Source organism: Capsicum annuum, chromosome 1 (genome assembly GCF_002878395.1).
Source record: "Capsicum annuum cultivar UCD-10X-F1 chromosome 1, UCD10Xv1.1, whole genome shotgun sequence".
In the NCBI taxonomy this organism is placed as follows: Eukaryota; Viridiplantae; Streptophyta; class Magnoliopsida; order Solanales; family Solanaceae; genus Capsicum; species Capsicum annuum.
Window position 1 is genome coordinate 226,799,088 of NC_061111.1, and position 13,694 is coordinate 226,812,781.

A 13,694-nucleotide genomic window follows, 5' to 3' on the forward strand; every position below is an offset into this window, starting at 1 on the left:
ATACCAAAATATCCAATCATTTTCATTGTGCTGTATTCAAATACCCAAATATCCAATAAATTCATTTGTTCATTTTCATTGAAAAAGAAATCTGAGGAAGGTATGCAATCTTGAAAATTTAATTTTTACTTCTTCTCTAAATTTACTTTTCTTTGAAAACCCAATTTCACGTATTCTCTATATCCAAAAGACTTGAAACTGAAATTGATGGAATTTGATCGGAATAAAGAGAAAGAAATCGAAATAAAAGAAGATGTTTGATTAAGAAGAACAAGTGGAGAAATGGTGGGAAAAAGAAATTAGTTATTTTGAGGGGTAAAGTTGTCATTTAATAATTCAATGCATGTATTAAAATGCTTTGTATTACTAATACATGGAAAAGAGTGGGTATTAATAATGCATAGCCCAATACACAATATAGTGTATAACTAATACAAAGCATTGGTTAAACAATGACAAAAAAATGTACCAAACTGAGTATTAATAATACATAAGAATAATGCATGTATTATTTTGATTAACACACTCTACCAAACGACCCATTAGTTTTTTTTGGTTTTACTGTAGTGTACTTTATGTTTCATAGAGTTGTTGGATTACTAAACATCATTTAAGTTATAACATTAATTCGTGTTAAATGCTTTAAAGAGTATACATTGAATACTAAACAAGGGTAAGCTATATCTTCGAGTTTGGTTTATAGTGTTGTAATTGTTTTTTTTCCTCCAAGACGGTTAGCATATTTGAAGCTATTGCTCTTTGCTTTTAAGTTACATAGCTGCATTTTTCTTTACTAACAAGCCAGTCACAGCTGAATGCTAAAATGCTTAGTCTCTTCACTGCGGCTAAGAGAGAATGCTGAATCCACAACTTTATCCCCACACTTAGCAGTGACTTTGTAGTCACCAAGGAAGCCATAGAAGCTGTAAGAGCCATGCTCGTCAGTTTGTCCCTTCAGAACTCCAGTATCCCACTCCTTCAGAAGCTTGTCCACTACATCACCAGTTGGTAGGTTATTTAAGTCCGGATCTGTAAGGCACATTCTGTAACATTTGTTTCTCCTAATGGCACTCCACAACATTATCCCATCCACAGCTGGATGTGAGAAGCCCTCCCTTAATACTTGTTCCAAGTAAATAGCCTGTCAACAAAAGAATTTTAATTAATGGAAATATAAATACTACTTTGTTGTTCTCCTGGATGAGAACATGGTAAAAAAGTATTACATATTTTTAGTAAGCTACAAGAATTATCTGTTTTCTTGCTTTTGCTCAGTTGTAGGACTATTGGTTTTGAAGGAAGCAATATTAGAGAGGTCTCACCTGTGTTTCCATGCTGAATGTATTACTGATATCAACTTCTGTGAGCCAAATGGGAAGCCCCAATGTTGCTAATTTATCCAGAGTAGCTCTTATTCGAGGCCGGTTGGGAACTCCAAAATGACCCTCAAGGCCAATTCCATTCATTGACATGCCATCTTCTTTGAGCTCCCTCAACTTTGAGATATATTTATCAACGGTGGACGAAGAATCACAATTCTCCACCACATTGAATTCATTCAGGAACAAAGTCGCCAAAGGGTCTTGCTGGTGCACTGTCCTGTAAAATTCAAGTGTGGCATTCGGTCCCAGCCTTTGTTCATAGAAATCAAAGTGAAGTAGTTCATTGTTAACATCCCAGTGAACGAATTCATCTTTGTATTTGGACATAAGACTCTGAATCCTGGAGTTTACAGCTGATTTCAGCTCAGAATCTGTAAGATTTTGAACCCAGCCTGGTGTATACTTAGGGTCCTCCCAGAAAATATTGTGACCTCTAACTGTGATCTGGTTTCTTCGGACAAATTCCAGCAACTGATCTGCTAGAGTATAGTTAAGTTGACCGCGTTTGGGCTCTGTGGTGTACCACTTGATTTCATCTTCAAAAACTGCAGCATTGAATCGCTCAAGAAACCAGTTCTGAAACAGGAACAAAGCTCATTTTTCTGAATCTTACAGAAACGTCTTATTGTCTGAGGTGAGTCCAAGATTTAAAAACAGCAGTGCATCGACATATTTTACCAAACAATTAAACTGTACGCCCACTGCCTATATATCTCTACTGCAATGTGATGGATTTTTGGACAAACCTGATAGGGGGTATTACCAATAAAGGTATATGCAATAGCGGATCCAAGGAGGAAATCCTTGGAGACTTGTTGTATTTTTAGTGATGCACCTTCAAGTCTAACTCCTTGCTTGTTTGCGACATGGATAGTAACAGCACGCTTCCTTGCCTGAACCAAAGCTCTTTTCACAACTCCTATTTTTTCAAACTGAAAGCACAACTCAACATATTTACCATATTAATTTTTGTTTGCTGATTCAACAACCACTGCTGCTCAGTGAATGGCTGCAGGGAAGCACTAGCAATCTCGATTTCCAAGTCTTCTTGATCTGAATACTGCAAGAGGAAAGAAATATTTGATATGTAGTCCCTTAGTTCTTATTCATCAAAAGTATAAGATTACTAATTTATGACTACTCATAGATACTGACACATTATCAGCAAGCAGACACACCTTTAAAAATATGGAAGACAAATTAAGTGTAGAAACTACAAATCCACCCTTGAGGAAGGACCAACATCCAGGCTTAGCATCTACAGTGCCTACACATAATTCTTCTGAATCTTTGTCACCTACGCTTGCCGTTATGAGAGCAGAATCAGCACTTTTTATCCTAATCCAAGCTGCCGAAAAAATAAACATTGCTTATAAACACCTCTGCCATTCATTTTATCATATTTTGGAATAACAACCATTTGATTAATAGTATTTAGCTTGTACTCAACTGGAAAAAGAATAAATTATGCCAGGGGTGATATCTTGCAGTTTGAAAATAGGTGCAGTGACTGTCTTTCCATCCATCCTCAAAAACTTGTGAAATTCCGGCAGCTTATCCTTTAGAATTCCCCCACCATAAAGTGGCTTCTCCGGGTATAGTTTGCACTACACAACAAGTCATACATTAATATCATAAACTGATAGTAATACATTTTAATTTTCAAATTTGTTAAATGCGTCGCAGTTTAGTATACACTGAGTGCAATTGCTGGTTTTACGATCCTGCCAATAATTCATCTTTTGTGTCGCGGTATAACCAGGCTGTAATAGCCATCACTGCCTTAACCCATCTTAGGGCTATATCTATATATACGTAGTTAATTCCTGGTCATTGAACTTATATAGTTTTTCCTACGGAAGTTACTAAACCATTTGTTATTTACCAACTTATAGACAATCTCTTGAATGACTATGGACATAAAACCAAATAAGCAAGCGAAAAATATGTAATAAATTGTAACATTTCATTCCTACCGACTTAAATTCTTGCATTGATAATTTTACGAGACACGAAGAGAAAGCGTTTGATGTAATGGGTGTTAATAAATACTCCGTAATAAAGGAAGAAAAACGCGAACAAAATGCATTGCTATGGCCTATGTGGTTACCTCGGCAAAAGCTGAAGAATCATAGAGTGGCCCATCTGCAATAGATTAATGAAGTCGCAATTGTTACTAGTCGACTTAAGTAGTAATAACAAGAAGAATCCACTATACTAAGATGCACCCCTTAGAAATCATCGTCCTAAACTTAAGGTAAGAGATGAAACGACCTATAGGCACTTTATGACTACCCTTCCATTCTAAGGATCATTTGGAAACTGAAATCTTACTATTCTATTTATGCAGTTGACCGAGCTATAACAGGAATGTAGCCAATCCATGTCAGAAATGATATCAAAGTTAGTCATGTCTGACTCAACTAGATGAACTTCGGTGACTCTAAGGAGAACTGAAACTAGACAGTTTCTTTGCACCCGTCTAGCTGTGACTGACTCACCAACAGGAGTGGAAACTAAAACTAATGTTTATTCAAATAAACAAAATAATGACCGTGCGCGTGTGAGATAAGAAGAAGTAAGATTAATTACCATAAGGTGAAACGAAGGAAGGCATAGAAACAAAGAGGACCCCGTAAAAGAGAGAGAGGGAAAATATGGGATGACCCCTCATTCTCTTCATCTGTTTAGATGAAAACAGCTCACAAAAATGAGAAATGTGGGTATGGAGGAGGAAGAGTATAAGTAGCTAGCAAATTAGTATTGATGGATCTATACCAACGAAGAAGCAGAATCACAAGAGAAACAGTATGAATAGCTTTGCTTCTTCCAAGTCCGTGCTTTGTTCACATGTTATGCAGAAGCAAGTGGAGGAGGTAATAAGGACAAGTACTACTAGTTAAGGTTTTCATAATGATGATGGAATGAAACTAATAAGTTACTTACAGCAACATACCCTGTAGGTTTCCACAAGTAGGGTTTACGGGTAGAATATATGCAGTTCTTACCACTATCTTGTAGAGATAAAAGATGTTGTTTCCAGGATGTTAGGATATATTATTAACCATATAGTTTGTGTTATATATTATATTTTCACTCCATGTAAAGATAATTTATTATATTAATAAAATCTTTATTTGAATAGATCATAGTTAACATGTGTATTCTCTACTAATATAGTAGATAATTTTGTGTATGTAGTATTTTAACTCATGCACGGAAGATTGTAATTGTCGGTTTTGATAAGTTATAAATTAATGCTCACAATCAAAGACGTGGTGGACAAAACATCTTGATGATTGTAGCACAAGATTAAATATAATTTGATCTTAATTATGGGAGTGGTAATATTCCAACTTCTTGTGCTAGTACATTTCTTATTTATTGAACGGTCCAATTAGAGATGTTCGTTTATGTTACGAATATTAATAAATGACTTCTCTAGTCCATTACATGTACTTATACTATTAATCTTGATATAATTATTATGATTTGGTTTATTGTTAATATTTCAACTTCTTGTGCTATTACATTTCATATGTTATTGAACGGGCCAATTAGAGATGTTCGTTTATGATCTGTTAATAAATGGCTTCTCTAGTCCATTACATGTACTTATACTCTTAATCTTGATATAATTATTATGATATATGTGGTTTGATTTATTATTTTAATCTATTTACAGGTGAGACTCTTTTATGAGTCATAAATTCCTAATAGGTTGGATGATGACAAATTACTAAGTGAAATATTAATTAGTTGATAGAATCATGTCTCGGACTTGAGATAGAAGACACACATTTATGATTGCTTATAAGTTTTCACGTGAAAACACTGCAAGTGAATTTTATATCCGTCGTGTGAAATAAGGTGAGCATTATAAATAAAGAATTAAGTTAATCAATGAGTTAAATTTTTCAGAAAATTTATTTTAATTGATTAGTGTCGGTAATTCTAACATGGGGAGTTAAATAAGATATAATGGTAGATTTTGAAATTAAATCAAGGAGTGCAATTAGAGATTTTTAGTAGAAGAATTTGTAATTTATTGTAATATGATAATTCATTCATTACCGAATTAATATGATAATTGAAAGTCTCAGTTAATAAATCTGTGTTTTCTACTATGCCTGATTAGCTAATCAAATTTGGAAAAGAAAGAAGAAGTAATACTATTTTATTTACTAGTCTTCTGTAAATAAGGAATAAAATGAGTGAATTAAAAACTAAATTTTGGCACTATGACAGTATTTAAGACTGGAAACATTTTGTATATTAAGACCAAAAACATTTTGGCATTAAGATAGCAATAAAGGGCCAAAATGTTTTTGCCTCTCTGACTTTCCTTCTTCAGTTGAAATTGGGAATAAATAGAGGCATGTGATTGAGAAAAGGTAGATTCCTTTTTCAGAACTCTAAAAAACCTTCTTCAGTTCAAAAACCACTTGTCCATATAAGTGTTGATTAATAAGGCTAATTAGAAAGTAGTAGAAGGCAGCAGACCTGGCAAGCAAGTTGTTGAACGGTTTGCGTGAAAGCTTCAAGATGTAAGTTTTCTGATTATCGATTTTAATTATGTTATCTAGATATTATGTAAGTTGTTAATTTTGGATAATTATTGCTTCCGTTATGCATGTTCTAACAATAGGTATCAGTAGTTTTCTTACATATGCTAGATAATGTAAAAAGAAATTACATGATTTATTATACATATTTTTAATAATTGTTGTATAAATCATGTTGTTGATGGTTGTTTATCATATTTTGATGATATTAATGACTTTTCGAATCTAAGTTTATCATCAAGAAAACATAAAACGAATTTAACATGTTTTGTTTAGTTTTGTGAAAATCATTTTTGGGGATTAAAGGTAAAACTATGATGAGTTTCGACTAAGTTCAATCATTGTCGTTATTCACTGTATAAACAGTAGTGGTAAGGCCAAGCAGTACAGGTAGCCTTACTGATCCTCGCAACAGCCTGGCCAATAATTGATGAGTTGATCGGTTTTGGAGTTTTTTCAATTTTTTACCAACTTTGAATGACCTGAAATTTGATACGTTTATCAGAAATGACCCACTGAATAATACACACAACTTTGCTATGATCTAGGCCCTTTTTGGCCATTTGGGGTCGTTGCTATGGGGTTTTGAGCATTTTTATATTTTTAGAAAAAATAAAAAAATTTAAAAAATTATTTTGCAAACCAGTGGTAATAGGGATCATTCCTTATGATTTTTAGGGGTTAATAATAGTAAATAATATGAGTTTATATGTTGACATAGGTTATCTTCCCCATTGAATAAACTTGTATAATGTAATATTATTTTTTAGTCTCTTATTTTGATGACTTGTATTAACTTTTCGACTAAGTTACATGTTAGCTCAATGGTATAGAGACTTATGAAATGTGATATCTATCAAACTTAAATCAACAGTTTATTCTCTAACTTAGTTGATTCTGTTTTATTTAAGAAATAAAATATCTAACATTACATGTATATTTGCTTAAATCTGCACTTCTTTGCAGGTGTTTCAGAAAACACGGCGCCTAAGTGAAAATGAATTGAACATGTTTCAAGCAAATGGGGAATCAGCACTAGCCTTAGCTATAGAAAATATTTCCATTTCATTTAGTAATTCTAGAGTTTTGACTTTGAATAATGTTCTCTATGTACCTTCTACACGAAGGAATTTAATTTCAATTTCAAAAATAATGGATGTTGGTTATAATGTTTATTTTGCTAATAATTGTGCGATTATTAAGTTTAATAAGCATTTTATTATTTTTACTCCTAGAATACATGATTTGTTTGTATTTGATATTTCCCATAACATGCTATAAATAATGAAACTTAATAATGTTGATCAATCACATAAAAAAACGTATTTCAGAATTAAGTGAAACATGCTTATGACACTTACGTCTAGGTCATATTAACATAAATAGTAATCTCACGATTGATTTCTGATAGACATTTGAGTTCATTGAAAGTGGTGGCACTTCCAACTTTTGAATGTTGTTTAGAAGGTAAAATGACCAAAAGATATTTTCCTTCCAAAGGAAATAGAGCCGATAATAAGTTAGCATTAATTCATACTGATATGTGTGGTCCTATAAATATACAAGTAAAAGATGATTTTGAGTATTTTGTGACTTTCACATATGATTACTCAAAATACGGATACATTTATTTGTTGCGCTGTAAATCTGAATGCTTTCAAAAAATCAAAGAATTTAAGATGAAAACAAAAAGCGACATAAGAAACATATATGTACATTATGATCTGATTGTGGTGGTGAATACCTTTCTGTAGAATTCATTAAATACTTATCAGAATCAGTAATTACATCTTAATATTCTGCTCCAGGAACACCAAAACAAAATGGTGTGGCAGGACGACGAAATAGAACTCTTATGAAAATGGTTAGATCAATGTTAAGTTATTCAAATTTGCCCTTTTTCTTTAGGGGTTATGCATTAGAAACAACAAATTATATTCTTAACTTGGTTCCTTCTCTGAATTGTAGAGAGGACGCAAGCCTAGTCTACGACATATTCGGATTTGGGGTTGTCCAGCATATGTGCTAAAAGAAAAAACTGATAAATTAAAATCTAGAACAGAAGTGTGTGTTTTTATTGGATATCTAAAAGGGATGAAAGTAGGCTTATTTTATTGTCCTAAGGAACAGAAGGTAATTGTTTTGACAAATGTCAGATTTCTTGAAGAGAATGATTTAATGAACCACATTCCAAGAAGTAAAATTATTTTATAGAAATTGAGAAATAGAATAACGAATAATGAAACACAAGAATAAATTTCAAAAATTGTTATTGGCATACCACTGCATCCACGTAGTGGGAGAAATGTCAAAAGGCAAGAGGTTGCACAAGAGCAAATACTTGACATCACACTACCTCAAAGTAGTGGGCGTCATGTCGAGCAACCTGTAATTATGGAGGAAAATATTCAGGATAATGCCGAGAAACCTGTCATTGTACAGGAAGACATTCAAGGTGTTCAAAATTTAGTTTCAAATGTACCAGATCCTGTAGTGACTAGTCATCGTAGTGGGAGAATTATTAGAAAACCTTTGTAATTTGCGCTCTTGGGAGAATCATACGATCGAATTCCTGAGAATCCTAATACAGAACCCTTAATTACGCCGAAGTACTACATGATAAAGATGCTAAAATATGAATTGCTACAATGAAATCTGAAATACAATCTATATACTTTAATCAAGTCTAGGAACTTGTAGAACCACCTATGGGAGTCAAACTTCTTAGATGCAGATGAATCTATAAAAAAAAGAGGTGTAGATGGAAAAGTGCAAACATTTAAGGTTAGGTTTATTGTGAAAAGGTCTACCCAAAAAGAGGGAATTAATTATGAGGAAATTTTTTAGCCAGTAGCTATGTTTAAATCCATTAGAATTCTCTTATCCATTACTTCTCATTATGATTATGAAATTTGGCAAATGAATGTCAAGACGGCTTTGCTCAATGAAAGTCTTGATGAGTGCATTTACATGGCACAACCAGAAGGTTTCATGAAAAGTGGTAATGAACATAAGTATTGACAACTTAAGAAATTCATTTACAGTTTGAAGAAAGCATCTAGAGCATGGAATACTTGTTTTGATAATTCGATTAATACTTTTGATTTTGATCAATGTGAAAATGAGTCATGCGTTTATAAAAAATGGGATAGAGACAGAGTCGCATTTTTTATTCTAAATGTAGATGACATCTTGCTCATAGGAAATAATGTGAGCATGTTGAATTATAGTAAGGAGTGGTTGTCCTTGCATTTTGATATTAAAGACTTGGGAGAAACAACTCATATCCTTAGGATCAAGCTCATACGAGATCGCAAACAAAGAATATTAGGCTTATTTCAAGCACTTTATATTGATAATATTCTTGCAAGATTTAGCATGCAAAATTATAAAAAATAATTTCTTCCTTTTAGGCATGAAATTATTCTATCAAAAAATCAGTCGCCCAAAACGACTGATAAGATAGAGAGAATGAAGGCGGTCCCTTATGCTTCTGTTGTAGGGAGCCTCATGTATGTTATATTGCACACTTGACCAGATATCTATTTTGTTGTTGGTAGGGTTAGCAGATTTCAGTCTAATCCAAGGCAAGAATATCGGACTGCAATTAAGCATATAATCAAGTACCTAAAAAGGACTAGGGATTACATGCTTGTTTTTCACTCTGGAAATCTTGTACCTATTGGGTATACTAATTCAGAATTTCAGTCGGATAAAGATTCTAGAAAATCTACCCCGGGATATATTTTACTTTAGGAGGTGGAGCCATTATTTAGAAGAGTATCAAGCAATCATGTGTTGCTGATTCCACCATGAAAGTCGAATATGTAGATGCCTCTGAGACGACTAAGGAGGTTTTTTGGCTCAGCAACTTTTTGAAAGATCTTAGAGTTGTTCCTTCAGTTCAAACACCACTATCACTTTATTGTGACAATAGTGGTGCAGTTGCAAACTCGAAAGAACCACAAAACCATAAAAGAAGTAAGCATATTGAGAGAAAATATAACTTGATTCGAGATATAACTCAAACGGGTGATGTGAGAGTTTTAAAGATTGAATCGAAGAATAATTTGGCAGACCCATTTACAAAGGGCTTAACCTAGAAGGTTTTTGATAAGCATGTGAAAGAAATGGGTGTTAAAATTATGCATTCATGGTTATAAGTCTAGATGGGAGATTGTTAGGATATACTATTAACCATGTAGTTTGTGTTATAGTATTATATTTTTCATCCCATGTAAAGATAATTTATTATATTAATAAAAACTTTATTTGAATAGACCATAGTTAACATGTGCGTCCTTTACTTATATAGTAGACAATTTTGTGTATGGAGTATTTTAACTCATGCACGGAAGATTAAAATTGTCGGCTCTTATAAGTTATAAATTAATATTCACAATCAAAGATGAGGCAGGACAAAACATCTTGATGATTATAACACAAGATTAAATATAATTTGATCTTAATTATGGGAGTGGTAATATTTCAACTTCTTGTGCTAATACATTTCGCATGTATTGAATGGACCAATTAGAGATGTTCGTTTATATTCTGAATATTAATAAACAACCTCTTCAGTCCATTACATGTACTTATACTATTAATCTTGATATAATTATTATGATCTATGTGGTTTGGTTTATTATTTTACTTTATTAAAAGGTGAGACTCTTTTATGAGTCAATATATTCCTAATAGGTTGGATGATGGCAAATCACTTAGTGAAATATTAATTAGTTGATAGAACCATGTCTCGGACTTGAGATAAAAGACACCCCTTTATGGTTGCTTATAAGTTTTCGCGTGAAAATCCTGCAGGTAAATTTTATATCCGTCATGTGAAATAAGTTGAGCATTATAAATAAATGATTAAGTTAATCAATGAATTAATTTTTTTAAAATATTTAATTTAATTGATTAGTATTGGTAATTCTGACACGGGAAGTTAAATAAGATGTAATGGTAGATTTTGAAATTAAATCGAGGAGTGCAATTACAGATTTTTAGTGAAATAATTTGTAATTTAGTGTGATATGATAATTCATTTATTACCAAATTAATATCATAATTGGAAGCCTCAGTTAATAAATATGTGGTCCCTACTATGCCTAAGTAGATAATCAAATTTGAAAAAAGAAAGAAGAAGTAATACTATTTTATTTACTGGTCTTCTGTAAATAAGAAATAAAAGGAGTGAATTAAAAACTAAATTTTTTCATTATGACAGTATTTAAGGTTGAAAACGTTTTGCGGTTTTAAGGTCATATTAAGGCCAAAAACGTTTTGACATTAAGATAGCAATAAAGGGGCAAAAACGTTTTTGCCTCTCTCACTTTCCTTCTTCAATTGAAATTGGGAATAAATAGAGGCATGTGATTGAGAAAAGGTAGATGCTTTTTTCAGAACTCTCTAAAAATCCTTCTTCAATTCAGAAACAACTTGCCTACACAAGTGTTGATTAATAAGGCTAATCAGGAAGCAGTAGAAGGCAGTAGACCTGGCAAGCAGGTTGTTGAACGATTTATGTGAAAGCTTTAAGAGGTAAATTTTTGATTGTCGGTTTTAATTATGTTATCAAGATAATATATAATTTATTGATTCTGTATTATTGGTCTTTCCGCTGTGCATGTTCTAACACACGAGACCCTCGATCTAAGTGCAACAAAACCAAGTACAAGGAGAAGAAAACAATGAAGAAAGTATAACAATTAATAAGGAAAGTTTCACAGAGCCTACACGCAAGAAACAATAACAACATCAAATAATGTGTTGATCAAACAATAGACAACATGTGAGGAAAGATATCAAAAGCAAAAACTACAAGGATGCAACTAATACTATGACAAACACCACTAAAACAATAGACAACATGTGACGATATATATTAAAAGCACGAAATACAAAGATGCGACTAATAATATGACAAACACCAGCAACCCTAAACCTTCTAGAGGCAACAAAACACTCAACTCTCTTCTAACCTTCTACTCTAATATGCGACCTCCGCTTCTTCCAATCTAAAGTAATGTACTCGTTATTAAGTTACAATGTTTGATAATTATGTGTTGCCTGTTATTATATTACGATATTAAGTTACTTACAATGTTTGATAATTATGTGTTGCCTGTTATTATATTATATAATATGGATCTTCATTACTTGTTAGTGTACAATTAGCCGAGACGAGTGTTGATACTTTGGTAAGAATTTTTCGAATTATACAAAAACAAAAACAAAAACAAACAGAGACTGATAAATAATTAAATCCAATACACCTATTTCGAATTAGTGCATATAGTTGAGTCTATGTATCATTTTTTTTTTAATTTGGTCTTGGTTGTCCACAAAATTCGTTTTATTTGATGAAATTTTCAATGAGAACTATACGAAGAGTAAATTAATTGATCTACTTCAGAAGATTTTTAAATTTGGTCTTGGTTGTCCACAAAATTCATTTTATTTGATGAAATTTTCAATAAGAACTATGCGCAGCGTAAATTAATTGATCTACTTCAGAAGAAAGGTACTCTCTTCTTACTAAATACCTGTGATTTTTTTTTTCACTTGCCTTCTCAAAAATATTAACTAGATGATACTTTGGCTAAACTATTCCTATTTATTACTCTTTTAAATTTAATATTTTTCTTTTTTTTCATCATATTAATATTTTTTTATATTTATGAGTAAGATAAAGATGAAAACAAACAACTAATTATATTTTTGTTTTGTAAAATGACAAATATTGTGGATAATCTATTTTATTAAGGATAACAAGTATTTAGTAACAAAGCTTGTGGAAGTATATTTCTAAAGAAAGATATTCTCGCTCTTTTGAATGAAAATAATGGTTCTCCACTTAAAAACAAATATAAGTTGGAAATAGATACTCCATTCGTTTATTTTTATTTATTTATATTATTAGAAATAAATGTTCAATAATATTTATTCAATTTAAAAAATTAATTGCCCATTGATGTCCATTTTACCTTTACATATTAATTAGAGTCAATATCTAATAAATTTTCTAAAGTATTAAATTTATTATATTCAAAGGGTAGTACAGTAAAATTACTTTTATTATTTATTATTCCCTCTGTTTCTAAATAGTTGTCACCATTTTTATTTGTAATTTTGTAAGAAAAATATTAATTACATGCTAATTGACTAAATTACCTGTACTTATTAATTCTTTCTTTAATACTTCTTTTTTTTTTTTTTTGCACTATATTGATATATCTCCATATTTATGATTAAGGATAAAAGTGGAAAAGAACAAGTATTTATGCTTTAATTTTATGAAATAAGAAGTATTAAGAAATATCTACTTTTCCTAAAAACCACACCTAATTAGGAACAAAGAGAGTATTTCTTAAGAAATGCGTCAAATCAATATTCAACGTATAAAAATATACGGAGTAAGTACAAAGTCTGTATGGTTACTTTTCTTATACAGAGTCTATAGATGCCATTTCGGTTAGGAAATTACATGATATGACTTATAATTGGTGATTTTGTTTTCTTGTTCCTCATAAAAAAAGTTTTTGAATAATAATCTTTTTTCTTTTTATATACAATATAAGTATATTTTTGTCACTTTATACCTCAAATATTTTCACACATTTTATGGTCATCTCTCAACTTATATTTTATATTTTTTTCTCTTTTAATTTTTTTTTTAATTTTTTTTTCTTATTTTAATTCATTTGTCTCAATCTTTATTTTTTTTTTATTTTTTATTTTTTAT

The 13,694-nt window shown here is 31.4% G+C and overlaps 1 protein-coding gene across 3 annotated transcripts; it reads right to left on the reverse strand.

Moving 5' to 3' along the window:
* Window positions 1-591: 591 nt before the first annotated feature.
* On the reverse strand, window positions 592-4,334 carry LOC107847427 (endo-1,4-beta-xylanase 5). 3 transcript variants are annotated; one of them, XM_016691664.2, is made up of 9 exons: window positions 4,161-4,318; window positions 3,975-4,065; window positions 3,493-3,527; window positions 2,833-2,989; window positions 2,561-2,730; window positions 2,341-2,442; window positions 2,129-2,275; window positions 1,323-1,958; window positions 592-1,141 (listed from the first exon to the last, which is right to left on the reverse strand). In XM_016691664.2, the coding sequence occupies exons 2-9, from the start codon at window positions 4,063-4,065 to the stop codon at window positions 806-808; spliced, it is 1,674 nt and encodes a 557-aa protein (XP_016547150.1). In that variant the 5' UTR covers window positions 4,161-4,318; the 3' UTR covers window positions 592-805. The 3 variants fall into 3 exon arrangements, with proteins under 3 accessions (XP_016547150.1, XP_016547141.1, XP_047265190.1); XM_016691655.2 differs by having other exon boundaries at window positions 3,975-4,334; XM_047409234.1 differs by lacking the exon at window positions 3,493-3,527.
* Window positions 4,335-13,694: the final 9,360 nt, after the last annotated feature.

Bases quoted from the DNA above. Each gene is read 5' to 3' on its own strand.
- LOC107847427 (XM_016691655.2), bottom strand. From the start codon at position 4,065: ATGAAGAGAATGAGGGGTCATCCCATATTTTCCCTCTCTCTCTTTTAC. The intron at 2,276-2,340 runs GTAAATATGTTG...GCTTTGGTTCAG, and splicing joins AGCAAACAAAAATTAATATG to GCAAGGAAGCGTGCTGTTAC. The intron at 1,959-2,128 runs GTTTGTCCAAAA...TTCCTGTTTCAG, and splicing joins TTGGTAATACCCCCTATCAG to AACTGGTTTCTTGAGCGATT.